Source organism: Charadrius vociferus, unplaced genomic scaffold (genome assembly GCF_000708025.1).
Source record: "Charadrius vociferus isolate BGI_N301 unplaced genomic scaffold, ASM70802v2 scaffold178, whole genome shotgun sequence".
Classification (NCBI taxonomy): Eukaryota; Metazoa; Chordata; class Aves; order Charadriiformes; family Charadriidae; genus Charadrius; species Charadrius vociferus.
In genome coordinates this window covers 1,555,087-1,569,207 of record NW_009649717.1, presented here as the reverse complement: position 1 = coordinate 1,569,207, position 14,121 = coordinate 1,555,087, and the positions used below count along the sequence as shown (strand labels likewise).

The following is a 14,121-nucleotide window of genomic DNA, read 5'->3' as shown; positions in this document are numbered from 1 at the left end:
CAATTATCAACTAGTGTGGTGTTATGTAATGAAAGTATAAATAGTACAAGGACTAAAACTAGTAAATCTAACAGACTAGTGAGCAGACGAGAGCAGGAATACTATTTGGAACATTTTGATTAGCATCTGAGCACTGTCATTTAAAAAGACATTTAGATTTGATGTTACAGTAACGCTGCAGGCCAGGAGAGTTGTGGTCCTTGATCTGGAGTGACATTCGTGCTGTGCCCCTGGGTAAATCACTTGGCCTCTGTATACCTCTTTAAAGGAAGATAGAAAGTTGGAAAAAGGCAAGGGGTGCATGCTTGAGATTTCTTAGGCAAGCTGGTTATCTTATGTTTGAATTAAGACTACCTGTGAACTTCGTTTCCCAATGACTGACCGACAAATAGCCTGTGACCTGCAATTTGAACTATCAGATTATTTCGCCACCAGTGTAAAGTCTTTTAGGGTTGTTTTAGTAGTTGTTTGGCAGCATTCAGAGAGATAACACGTGAAGAAATGCAAGAGGTCACGTTTACCTGGAGAAGAGCAGCTATGTCGAAGGAAACACTCTCCCCAGCCCTCCTGAGGCGTGGGAGGGATCCAAAGCTTTCATCTCCTTCAGTATCTGGCACGTTTTTTCCAAGCATACGGATTACATTAGGGTGGCATTTCCAGTTCCCAGGGGAAGAAGGGAGGGAGGAGACTCACTGCATCATGAAACGTGACTTGTTTTTGAAGAGCTCTGTCTTTTAGAGTTGCCAGTAGAAAATATTTCCTAAAGATACCTTCGGAGAATCATGGTTTAAAAAAACCCAACAACAGAAATGCCCCATCTTTTAAGACGGCAGTGGATGGTTGAAGCTGGGTTTGCAAGGTGCATTGGTCTGCAAAACTTCAGGATGGTTTTTGAACCTCTGGTGCTTTTTTTCTGGCACCTACAGTCATATGGAAGGGTCTTCTGCACTTGTAGAATGTAAAAAGGCTTCAAAACTACTTCGGAAGTAAGATGTAAAATTACAGAAATATTAGATATAATCTCAAGGACCACTGTAGTAGTAAGCAAGAATGTGGGCAGGAGAGTGCATACCACTTTGCTGTGGTACTTCAAAAAATGGTCTTAGCAATTTTATTACAGGTATTCCTTAGCTGTAAAGGCTTGAAACAAACAAACAGAAAGAAAATTTATAGCTATCAGGTTGCTGCCAGAGTGGTTGGTTGGTTTGTTTGTTGTTTATTTTCAGTTTTAATCATCTGCTACCAATAAATTCCACTGCCCTTGTGGTAACTTCTTACATTAACATTGATATATTATGGGTGTTTTAAAACAGACAATAAAAATATTGCACTTACTAATTAAAGCAATTCATGTATTCAGCCAGGCACTGCCAGAAAGAGTTGTGGTTTCCTAATTGTTAGGTGCCTTGAGCAATATACCTGTTATAAATTCTTAATTGAACTTTGCATTATGGCCAGCGTGATTTGAAATATTCATAGCTGTTTTGTTTTGTTTGCTTTTTTTACTCCAGCTCTTCATTGAGAAGTGTATCAACTGGATCTTCAAGACCTTCCAAAGTCTGTTTGGTGTGCGGAGATGAGGCATCTGGATGTCATTATGGGGTGGTTACATGTGGCAGCTGTAAAGTTTTCTTCAAGAGAGCAGTAGAAGGTAAGAAAATGCAAAACAAAAAACATCAGCAAAAAGGAAAATACAAAATATGTGCAGGTTTGGGTTTTTTTAAATAAAAGTATATATACATACATGCACATATGTTTTCCTATGTGTTTTCTGCTGTTGATAAAATTCTGTGTTAATCTGAAGAAAAAAAAATAATGTGGAATGACCTCCAATTATGTGTTGTATAATTTACGTAGAATATGCCAGGGTGTTTTGCAGTGTACACCTTCTAAAGGATGCGTTGTTTTACTTCATGCCACTGCTGAATCAGTCTGCTTCTCCACTCCTCCAAGTGGATTTTTGTAATTTTTAATGGACACAGATACAATTAATGTAAACATACTCCTGCTCCTCCTGTACTGGAGGATGAATATGGTTGTCTCATCATGCTTTGACAGCCTTATGACACTACAATTCATTCAGGTCAGTTACCTCCCTGTGGGTACCTCCAGGGCTTTCAACTCAATAGTGCATCTGCTTCATCTTTCAACAAAAGAGAAATGGCTTTACTGTACTGTGGTAGATTGAGGACATAGGAATTGATCATGGTGCTTTTCTTCGAGATGGTTTCCTTCATTAAGGACTAGGACTTTCGCAAGGACTATGTTTTGATAGCGGTATCGTCGTCAGAAGAGTGTTTTGCTGACATCTCCCTATTTTATGTTAATTATGGTATAGCTAGTCTTTCCTGGGCATCTCAATAGAAAGAAGTTAGGATCACTCGCAGTGCTACAAGACCTCTGGTAGGTGGTGCCTTTCTGTGACTTGGGTTTTCAGGGTAAAAGATGATGTTTGGCCTTCACAGACTTCATAAGCAATTTCTTCAAGTGATAAAAATTAAGTTTTTTAATACTTGATAAAGAATAAGAGTTCATGGCATGCAAAGGGCATAAATACCGTATAGGTTTTTTGAACTCTTTGCTTGATGAATAGATGTTCTTACAACCACTGATGAAGCAGGCAGTATCTACTTATTTATTTTCATGAAGAAAAACCCAGAAGGAAGAATACAGGTTCTTAATATGGTGTCCAGCTTGCTCACTGAGAAGAGTTGAGGCAGTGTGTGACGTGATTAATTTCTTCTGTGATCATTAAATCTGCTGCTGATGGCCATAAGGATTTAGCTCTCTGTTAAATAGACCCGGAGGGCTTGTGCGTCATTGAAGTCAAGACCTCGTGTAATATCTCTCTATAAATCTATTTATCTGTCTATCATCAAAAGTGTCAATCTCATTGAAATGAACTTCCCAAAGTTATAAGGACACAGAAGAGGTTTCCCTCTTCTGAAAGCATTTTCTGTTACTGTTGTGCCATAGCTGACCTTGCTGCCTTCATTCCCCAACTTCTTCCTTGAGATTTTAGTCATTTAATGTAGTACATGAACTGGAAAACCTGAGTGATTTCCTCTATGTGCTTCCATGCCACCTCATGGATGAGTCTTCACACATCCATGTCTAAACTGGCCTCTGAATCATGAGGATATTTTTTGGCTTGGTGGTGATGGTGAGGTTTTGCCTACATCTGCACGTGCTGTGTGAAGTGACAGCACCTTTTGTTATCTTCCTTCCTCCTTTCCTGCCTTCCAAGAAAGCTTCTTTCCCAGTCTTGAATCACTGTAATTTCAAGCTACCATGCCCCTGTCTTTTGATGTCCTTTCTGACATAATCTGATGGATATATACCTATCCAACTTTATAGGAATTGATGAAAAAATACCGAGGATTCCCTTTATGAGTTAACAAAGTAGCAAGACTACGTTTCCAAGCCTCAGAAACCAAAATTATTAGGAAAGGATTACTCTGTAATCAAGCATAGAAATAAATATTTAAAATATAGTTAAAAGTTATCAGTAATTACTGAAAGTTTACGAGTTAAGCAAAAAACCCTTAAAAAATGAAACACAAAACAACCCTGTCATCCCTAAAAATTGAAGATAGGAAATTTAGATTAGCTTAAAATATATTTTTGTGGAGAATTAGTATATTAACATACATGTTTCTACCAGTGGTATGTGAACATTGTCTAGACTGCTGCTTGGTATGCACATGTCTGTGAGTTCTTGATGCTACCAGGAGCATTGTTCTTATGTAAACACAGAAATCTTGGCTTGCTCTTTTCTGGGTTTTTTTGTTTGTTTGTTTTTGTTGGTTTTTTTTAAATATATATATGTGTGTGTGCATATACATAAAAGTACATTGTAGAGTATTAGCCACAAAAGAACATAGCAAAAACATAATACACATTTTGGCTCCAAACATTCTGAAACTATCAATGTGAATAAAAATTTGTGTAGGTGGTTTTGTAACAGCAAACATTTTTTGTAGAGTCATTATAAATTTTTTCAATCGGGTATGTGACCAATAAAACACCCTGTCCTGAGGTTTCCTATTTTAAATGAAATACTTGTAGTAATTACTCTGTATCATATGTTCATGAGGATGTTTTTAAAACTATGGTAGTTCAGTGCGTGGTATAAACAAAAAATAAATCGAAGTGGAAGAACTACCTTAAATGTAGATCCTGGGCATACCTGTCTCAGCTCTGAGCTAAAGCTGTGTTCTTTATGTAAGTGTTTGCATTCTTGTCTTTATTACAAAGAAAACAGTAAAACTCCCTCTGTGAACATAGAAACAACTTTCTGGGGAATTTATAATTACAGTGGCTAATTTATTTGAGTAAAAATGAATTGTTCCCTCTCTAAAAGACTGTAGTAAAAGAATAGAAGAGATTCAAGTTTCATTCAGCATTCCTCTGAAATCATGCATATAGATTTTTTTAAAGATTCATGAATATTTTTCCAGTTATATTTTATACATTTTATATGCGTGTGCACACACACATAGTTCTTACTTGATCCGCTAAACATTCTTCAGTAGAAAGTGGCATGAGAAATTATATTCTGTCAAAAATGGCCTCCTCTTCCAATTGCTATTAAATACAGCTGGTGCCATTTTCACAGAACCACAGAGTGGCTGAGGTTGGAAGGAACTTCTGGAGGTCATCTGGTACAACCCCCCCTGCTCATGCAGGGCCACTTATAGCCAGTTGCCCAGGACCATGTCCAGATGGCTTTTGAATATCTCAAAGGATGGAGACTTCACGACCTCTCTGCCGATGATCAGTCATCTTCACAGTAAAAACGTACTTCCTGATGTTCAGACAGACCCTCCTGTGTTTCAGTTTGTGTCCTCTTTGAATGGAGGAACTCTTCTTGAAGAGGCTTTTGGTCATTAATTTTCTACTGATTAAATTAAAGTTTTATTTAGGTTAATTTTAAAAGTTACATACTGATAGTCCTTCAAAAAATATTGTGGGGTGGAAATTGTGGGAGAGAGCAACTGGTGTTCAGGTGGAAGGACAAGAACAAGCGATCTAGTTGAAGATGTCGCTGCTCATTGCAGGGGGGTTGGACTAGATCACCTTTAAAGGTCACTTCCAACCCAAACCATTCTGTGATTCTATGAAGTGGGGAGACAAATTGTGTCAAAAAGCATGGAAACAGAGAGAAAGGGGGATTTGGAGAGAGGGACTCCTGCACACCACCCAGCTCCTTGGGTCTCAGCTAGAATTGCTAACGTTGTCAGTCTACCTTGAACAGCTTTTGAGTGCCGATTCCTTTGTGCTCCTCTGAAATATTATAAAACAGAGGGATTATAACAGAAAGGACTAACTGCATTGAAATTTAAAAACAAGAAAGTACACAACAACAAAGAAACTAAAGCTTGAATTTCCCATTATAAACCTGGTAATTGTATTCCCAGTGAATCTTATTTTGGGGACTTGCAGGCAGTGTCTAATGAATTTACGAGAAGGAGAGCTGTAGACAAAAAAGTATTGAAATGGGTTTAGTGGTGAAATTTCATAAGTAATTTCAGATGGAATTCATCCCAGGGATGTAAATTATCAAAGTGTAAATTTTGGTATCAAGCAAGCATAACCTATTTGATGACTGACTTGATGAGCAGGAGTCCGGTATGAAGAAACATGATTGTGTCATTGATATAAATTTGATCTGCCTTGCAAACACTAAAATCCTTTAGCCGTAAGTTTTGATAAATGATGTCACTTCAAAAGTTAAGACATTTGTATTTGTAATACATTTTTACCTAGGATAAATATATTGTATGGTTTTCTAAATTATGGATATGACCAATCATAAAGTTATTTAAACTTTAGTTTATGATCATAACAGAGTCATATGCTGAAAATACACTATACTGTGAGGGAACCTAAAGCACCTGGCCAGTCTTGTCTTCTCTTTTTCCTCTGAACCAGCTTTCTCTAAGGAGATTAACAGGCTTGAAGTCAGAAATCACAGCTGTTCTTGCGTATGCTTTGCATTTTCAGTCTTCATTTGTTCAAGTTCCAGACAAGTATGAGGTAATCTGTCCTAAATCAAAATTTATATCGCTTCTTAAGTTGCTAAAGTTAATCTTTCATTCTTCCTTTGGCTTGAAGGTAAGAAAAAAGGAAGGCATTTTTCCATCTCCAAATAGTGGTAAAGACTACAGCAAAAATGACCATCATCTTCCAGTTATTTTGCATATTTGCTGGGAGACTTTTGGCTACTTAAAATGGAAGAATTAACAAATTATATCATATTAGTTATAGGGAAGGTTGCCATTTTTTTAAATGTAAAGATATGATGGGTCAATAAATTTCAGATTTTGCTGTTGATTCCTGGTCCAGGAGGTTTGCCTTAAAGCTATTTCTGCTATTTTAAGCCAGAAACATAGATCTCTCTTCACCTCTGAAGTAGAAACGCAGTCACAGCAACAGAAGCTTCTGGAGTTGCATTTCTTTTTCACCTGAACATTTGTTATTTGCCTACGTAAAGGAGGGGGAGATTTGGCTGAAGAAAATTTTTCAAAGTCTAATCTGATGCCATCTTATTTAAATGGCCTCCTGGATATAGTAAATGTGCTGTGCACCTCAGCGAGCAGCCTAGTAACAACGAAATCCTACCTCCGCTGTGTGTTTGAACAGCAGGTTATCCAAGACTTCGCTTCAATAGTGGAAGGGATGAAATTTCTTGTGTAGCAATCTGCAGGGACTCGGCACAGCTGTGGGAACCGAGGTTGCCTCAAAGATAGGGTTACGGAAAAGAAGTGCCATTCTTCAGCTCCCTTTGTGCCAGGCTGCTCTGGAAACGCAGGAACAAAACCAGGCTACAAGATCAAGGGTCCAACCTCAGCAATCACCTGGGGTAACTCCCAGTCTGCCTTCCCAGGCCGATCTTTTTGCCATAACTGAAGGGATCCAACAGCCTTCTAGGGACTCATCTTTGCATGAAGGATTGCAAGCTATTGCCGGCCTGAAAATTCAGTGGTAGATAAATTCAGTTCTTTGGCAAGCAAAGGCACTGTGCAACTGTTTAGCAATGGGCCAGATGCATAATATCCCAGGGATACTTTTTTTTTTTTTTTCGGATGTACTCTGCAGTCTTTGCTTCCAGAAGGCCACACAAGAGGGAAAGGGATATGTTATGCATAACAGGTTTTTTCAGAAACAGGTAATCTTCCTGTGGTTTTCCCATGCGCTCATGAACTTCCCAAGGCTCTATGCCCCTGCTCCAGCAGAAAATAAAGAGAAACTGAAGCTAAATATTTTCATTTGAATTAAGGTGGAAAAAATATCAAGGTATGAAGATTTAAATGCTGGAATACAGAGCTCTTGAAGAATTTGCTTAATTAGCATAGCTTAAATTTTTATAAAATACTACTGGTGAACAGGAAAGTTTACCTTATTGATCATTTAAAGAAGCAATATTTTTTATGCCGTAGAAGCTGAAATTGATACATTATAGAAAGGCGTTTTCCACACCATTTTGCAGTGTATGCACCCATGAATTTTGTAAGTCTGTATTACTAGAATTAATTATACATACAGTTCTTCACTCTCCACTCTTCTGTTCATTCACTGTAATGGAGTCAGTGTTTTTCCATCACAGGCTGTAATTTTCCTTTTATCCACTTTCATAAGGTCAGTGGCCTCTCTAAATTCGACATCACTCAGTATAGATGTCCATATGTTTTCATAGAAATTTCTATGTGGGATTTGAAGTTGACTCTGTTCCTGACCTGTTGCAAGAATCTGTTTTACAACCTATCAAACAGAAATATTAGGTGAAGAGCAAGCAGATGGGTGATCTGCTGAGGGCAAGTGAGCTGGTCAGATTCATGTAGCAGCTGCTACTCTTACTTGATATGCTATGGTTAATAGGTGTAAAATGAAATTTAAATAATTAAGTCATAGTAGGTTTGAAGCTGCCACCAGCCTTCCATGCTTTCATAGATATAAAAAGGACTCTTCCTGCTTTTCGCTCTGGCAGGCAGCATTGCTCAGTGAGATGAAGTCTTCGTTCCTGCTCCTGGTTTGCTTTAATTACTGGGAGATTGGAGTTCAAGAGGCTGGTAGGAGGAAGGAGCTAGAAAGATTTGCACTGGGAGCCCAAAAAGGGAAAAAAAAACAACCAAACAAACACAAAAATCCCAACAAGCAGCAAGAAGTGTGACACAAAAAAGGGAGAGATTATTAAAGGATGGAGCATGTATTACAATTGAATATTTTTAAAGTTGGGGAGAGGTAGAATAGGAGGAAAAGCTTTCCTCATGGCTCTTGGGATACGTGGTCTGCATGAGAAACTGACCGATGCTCAAAAATAAATGCTGGATGCGTGTTAAATGTGGAGTGCAGCACTATTAGAGCAAGCATATTGTGGTAGCATTTCAGAAAGAAGGAGAGTGGCTTTGGGAACTGTCTAGGTGATACAGTGTCTTGGTTTTAAAACAAGCAAAGAATGGGCGAGTTTAGCAGCTGCACTGCCACAAAGAACCACAAGTTGGTTAATGGCCAGGGAAATTGTTTGAAAAAATATTTTATGTCAAGAAAGCCAAAAATCCACATTCATTCCCTTCCAAAAGCATAAATATAATTTCTTCCCTTCCCAAGACTTCCCAACATTCACCAGTTTTTTGATTGTAACTGTTATTTACCACGTAAGTGTGTGTTGCTGTAGAGAGGAAGAGATGCGTACAAGGATGATAATTTAAATATAGGCTGCTGTCTAGCCTTGCAAAATACTCGCATGATGCTAGGAGGTCTGCATGAAACTGTTCTCCTGCACTCCTTTGGTTTTTTCTTTGTTTTATGAATACTGATTTCTAGACTCTGTCACCTATAAAATAATGTATTCAGTAGGTGATAACCAGCCTGTACAAGCACAGTATGCAGTAAACACAATGTATAGGGAGTGCTAAGGTTGGTTTATATTAGGTAACATCCTTCTATTGCCACAAATTCAAACATCATCCAGGCTTTCACATGCTTGCCTTCTGCATCCTTATAAGAGAGGGTAAATTTTGGCATTCTTATGATGTGACAGGGAACTGAGTTGCAGTTTTTTAGTTGGTGTTTTTTTTTTTTTTTTAACGCATCACAGGGTAACATTCTGGTAGATCAGAGTCTTCACAGAGATGGGATGGCCCTGTGAATGCATGCTGATTTAAGGTAGTCACAGATATTTTGGCTAACAAAAGTTCAAATGTCACAGCCATTAGTTTAGTGTTTTCTTGAATTCTTCAACTGCCCTTTCTTTAAAAAGGAACGGATTTTTTCTATATGCCACATAGGGAAGGTGGACAGTGTGCTTCTTCGGAAATTCACCTCTTGGTGAATAGTTCCAAGATGGCTGAGCCACTTGTGTAAGGTAGTTTTACAAAATCCGTATGTTCAGATGCACCAAGTATTTCAAGCAAACAGGGAAATATTCACACCATCTTGGTACAAATGATGCTGGGAATACATATGTGGAGTATTATGTATACTTCTGGTCACCAGAATGTTAAAGACAGTTTGATGCAGAGACAAGTTAAAGACATTAGGAGAGCTTCTGAAATGATCTGGGCAATAAGAATTTATCTTATGTCAGGTGACTAAATGCTCTTTTTAGCTTACCCAGAAAGAGTCTGAGTTGGGATATGATTGCTGTCTATAAATATTTCACAGTTGAGGAATAGACAACTGAGAGGGGGGAGAATTTATTTTGAAATAAGAACTGTACTGAAATAAGAGCAAATGTGTAAAAATTACATTAGTTTGATAATTTGAGAAAGCTGCAAACCATCAAAAAGAGGGACTTTTGGAGGCGCTTTCCTGAAAGGAGTCAGAAGGATTTAAGTACCTACTTTGAAATGGAGTGTAAGAGAAGTAACTGATGTATAATACAATTTGGTTATATGTGATAGTAAAGGATAAGACAAATAAGTCTCTTTTGGTTAATATTGTGTCCTTGGAAGGCTGGAGAGTTCATCTGACTCCAAACATTATGGAATTGTATGGGTAGTAAAAGAGAGGATGAACCAACTAATACATTTTTAGGAAATGTCACTAGTAGTGATGCTGGATGCCCAGATCTTCATGGGAATAGAGGACTGCAATTTTTAAAAATTGATGTAAAGTGCTGGGATCTTGCATAAGGCAGAATTGCTTTGTATTTGTGCTATCAGATGAATGTCTGTCTCTTGCGATGACTTTTCTCATTTTGAGTTCAGAAAAAAGGTCAGAAGAGTGAAGTCCTTTTGAAATAACTCCATCCTTATCCGGCTAAGCCTCTGCAGATACCCCCAGACCCCATCAGGTGACCTTATGCTTGGTTACGTTCGCTAGTAATCCCCTCAAGTGAGAGCCTGGCTACTGAGGAATCCTTTGCCATTGAAGTACAATTGGTCTGGCTGCTTGGATGCTGTGCTGCTGGGGCTTTTTTGTAGTGCCTAATACAATACAACTGTAAATGGGTAACTAAAACATGAAGAACATTCAAATTGGAGTTTGCAATAGGACATAAATATATGTACAAGATCTTCTATATCAAACAGTATAAAGCATATCAAAAATCATAAAACGTACTTAGATGCTTTAGCTCCTTACAGCTATGGTACTGCTTCTTAAGAGATACCACTTTATAAAAAGCTGTTATCTACCTGCCTTGGCAGCTTATCAAAGCAATGTTATAATTTTCACTTTTAGTAGCAAATAGCACTTCTCTTCTCCAACCCTCAAGGTTCAGAAAATTTTTAGAGCCTGAAAAGGCTCTTCCAGTCTCAGGTTAAGTAGTTAAGAGCCAAAAAGGGATAATCCTGCAAGGTGCCTTCAGCGAAACAGTGTTAGAGACAAGGAATTTTGCAGTGTCGTGGCTGAAAGAAATTCTAAATAGATAAAACCTCAAAACAAATATATAAATACATAAAGCCAGAAACAAAACATCTTTTTATACCTCCTAATACCATTTTAAATAAGAGGGTGGGAAAACAGTCTCCAGACAAAAAAAAAAAAAAAAAACGAGATAAAATGTACATACAGATCTGTCTGTTATAGAGGGAACAAGGCATCTGCTAGCATCTCAGATATAAATAGAGTGGGAAAAGGTAATGGCAAATCTCCCATTGCCTTAAAAGAAGCCAGGATTTCAGCCTTTTTTTGAAGCACAGTTTTTGGGTGGGTTTTTTTTGTTGAAGGTTGGGAGTGCCTTTGTTAGGTTTGAAGTCTAGACTTAGACTGAGGCAGTTTTATTAGTTTTTTTCAAAACAATAATGGCCCGTGGTCAACTTTGAGGCCCACAGGTCTTTATTGTTTAAGGAGAGGAAATTCTGTAAGACAGAATTATTACCTCATTTTAACCTATAAAATTGTTTGGTGCCATCTCTCATGGCTGAGTTGCCAAATCCAGGACCCTAAGAAAGGGAGCGTGGGTCAGTCTGTCCATTTCAAGAGTGGTGATGATATGGGGCTTGGGATTCATGCGTGCTGTGGTTCCTGCGCAGTAGAACTTGCTGATGTCCTGCTCCTGTTCATGGGCAGCATGGCAGACCCTTTCTTCTCCTGTTTCAGAGTTTGTTTGGCAGGGCCACCTGAGGTGGTTGTGGCCTCTCCCACCCCTTTCTGCTCCTCTGTGTGGGTTCTTATATTAGGTGCAATGGTGGGTTTCAGGGGTTTTGAGCTGGTTGGGTTTTTTTCAGTTTGCTATTTTAAAAAGATGTTGGGGAGGAAAAAAAAAAAATCAAGTTTGCAAAATCACAACTAAATATGGAAATAATGAATGCTATTGGCCTGCGTGGTCTTTGTTCATCTACACCACATGTAATGATTTCTAATTCAGCCTTAATTACACAATCACATACAACTTTTTCCATTAGACCTCTGCCTTGTTCATTGAACAAATTGGATAACGTTCAATTAATGAGCAGCTATTCAATATCTTGTATTCTTCTCATTTCTCAATGTATGGTCCTGTGCCTTCACTGCTGATTACTATTCATCCCTTGCTCAGAAGACATAATTACTCATTTCTTACAGAGCTTTTCTGTGGTGCTCATCACTATAATATCGAAGTGCTTCACAAACATTGTTTAATTTATCCTTGCAATACGAGATAAGATGAGTGGTTATTACCTCTGTTTTACTGTCGAGGAGTTAAGACACAGATTAAGCTAAGACATACCCACTGATTTGGGGCTCATGATTTATGATATCTAGGACCTCAGGGGGCAGAAGTACTTGGCATTTTATAGCACTTAATACATCCAAAGTGCAATTCCCATTGATTTTACTTGCAGCTATGATTGCTTAAACCACTGCAAATCAGACTCTGGATCTCAAGTTGGATATTCAGGAAACAAGAAAGCTAATTAGTGATTTTTCTTGCTTATTATTATAAAGTTAGTTCATGGCAAAGGAGATGCAGTCCAGTTCTCCAGGGCAGCATTCAACTCCCTCAGGCATTTGCTTTCTCTCTCCTCTTTCTTTTTCTCTCTCTTTTTTTAAGTCTCTATAACCCTTTACGTACTTTGTTTTCGGTAGCAAGTGAGTGTGGACTCCAAGGGCAAGTTTCCCTTTGACTTTGTGGTCCTGATTCTTCGTAAATCACCGTCCACATTCTTCCCAGGACAAGCTACAGCTCTGGCAAGGTGGGACCGAGGGTGTAGACGTAAGACATAATGTAGTTGGAGACTTCTGTTAATCTGCTGTGGAGATCAGAATTCAGGTTTTGAGGTGTTGGGCAGTCTGAGACTTCCTACCTGTTCAGCAACAGCAACCGGAGCAAGGTTCCTAGGTCGTGGTTACATGCAGGAAACATTGATGATGGTGGTGCTTCCTGGCAAAGCTACTTGCTGCTAAGTAGAGACAAGGTGCTTCAAGGTCTTAGGAGCTGTGCCTAAGCCATTTGACTGAAATGAACTGGGAAGACTGTAATCCAGCTTCATCATCAGGCCTTATCTGCTAGAAACTGACACTGTCTGAAAAATATACTGTTAATTTCGGAGTTATTTAGTTAGAAGAGACTTAACTGAAAAGAAAATTACGGAAAAGAAAATTGGTTCTGTTTGACCTCAAACCAGAACACTAATACATACTGATACTTGCATTAGAGGGAGTCTATGTTAGGGTTCCTCATATTCATCCTTCCTTATCTTTGTTCATACGGTACATCCCGACAAGTTCAATAGTACCTTTACTCTGTATGAGTTTTCTTCACAGGATGCCGAAACACATTATTATGATGTGGTTAACTTTTCTTTTCTGAATAGGCTGCAGATGTTTCACAATACAATTTTTTCTTTTTAGAAGCTATGCTTTTCTTCCTGTTTTGTTTCAAGCTTCCTTGTGTAACACTTCATCTAATATTGGGTATTAGCATTTCTTTGATATGGAAGATAGGCGTTAATCACTTTATGCCTTCAGGACTATCAAAGGCTGTGATAACGTTCATAGTTTTATGAAAAGAGCACCATTTTGTGTGGATTAATAGACGAGAGAGCATTATCATATAATCAGAGAATTGCTGAGGTTGGAGGAGATCTCTGGAGATTGTCTAATACAACCCTCCTGCTCAGAGCAGCTTGCTCAGCATTGTGGCCAGTTGAGTTTTAAGTATCTTGGAGGAATACACAGAGGGCAGAGGCTTCACCGACCCTCAGGGCAACCTGTTTGACCATCCTCAACATGAAGAAAAAAGAGTATTCTTACTCTTCTTGAAGAGAAAAGTGACACCTGCATCCCTGTAGTCCTTAGGAGCCTCTCTCAATTCCTATAACCTTTCAAAGACAATCAAGGGTGGTCTCTCAGTGACATGAGCCAGCTCCCGCAGCACTCGTGGGTGCAGCCCATGATGTCCCAGTTGCTATATGTTCCCTAGACTGATCCTTCTCCTCCCAGGGTAAGTCTTCCTTGCTCCAGACTTTCCCTTCACTCTTGCTTTTCAAAGCAAAAAGATCTGCTTTGGATTTAGTTGACTCTGATCTAGAAAATGTCCCTGACATTTTTTTGCTCTATCAAATTGCTTTGCTTTACATTGATGGGCTTTGCAATCTATTAGTGGAAAAGTAAATAGCTCAGACCAAAGGAAGTGAGTGCAGGAGAAAAACAGCGGAGAGTTACCCTCTCAGAGGCTGGTTAACTTCTAGA

The 14,121-nt window shown here is 38.6% G+C and overlaps 1 protein-coding gene across 2 annotated transcripts in view; it reads left to right on the top strand.

Annotated features, from left to right (window-relative positions):
- The window catches only part of NR3C2 (nuclear receptor subfamily 3, group C, member 2), a 207,342-nt gene that overhangs the window by 112,723 nt on the left and 80,498 nt on the right, over positions 1 to 14,121 (top strand). For both annotated transcript variants that reach the window (XM_009890737.1, XM_009890736.1), the window contains exon 2: positions 1,512 to 1,651. In XM_009890737.1, the coding sequence (XP_009889039.1) occupies positions 1,512 to 1,651 (140 nt within the window). The remainder of the gene's footprint in view (positions 1 to 1,511; positions 1,652 to 14,121) is intronic.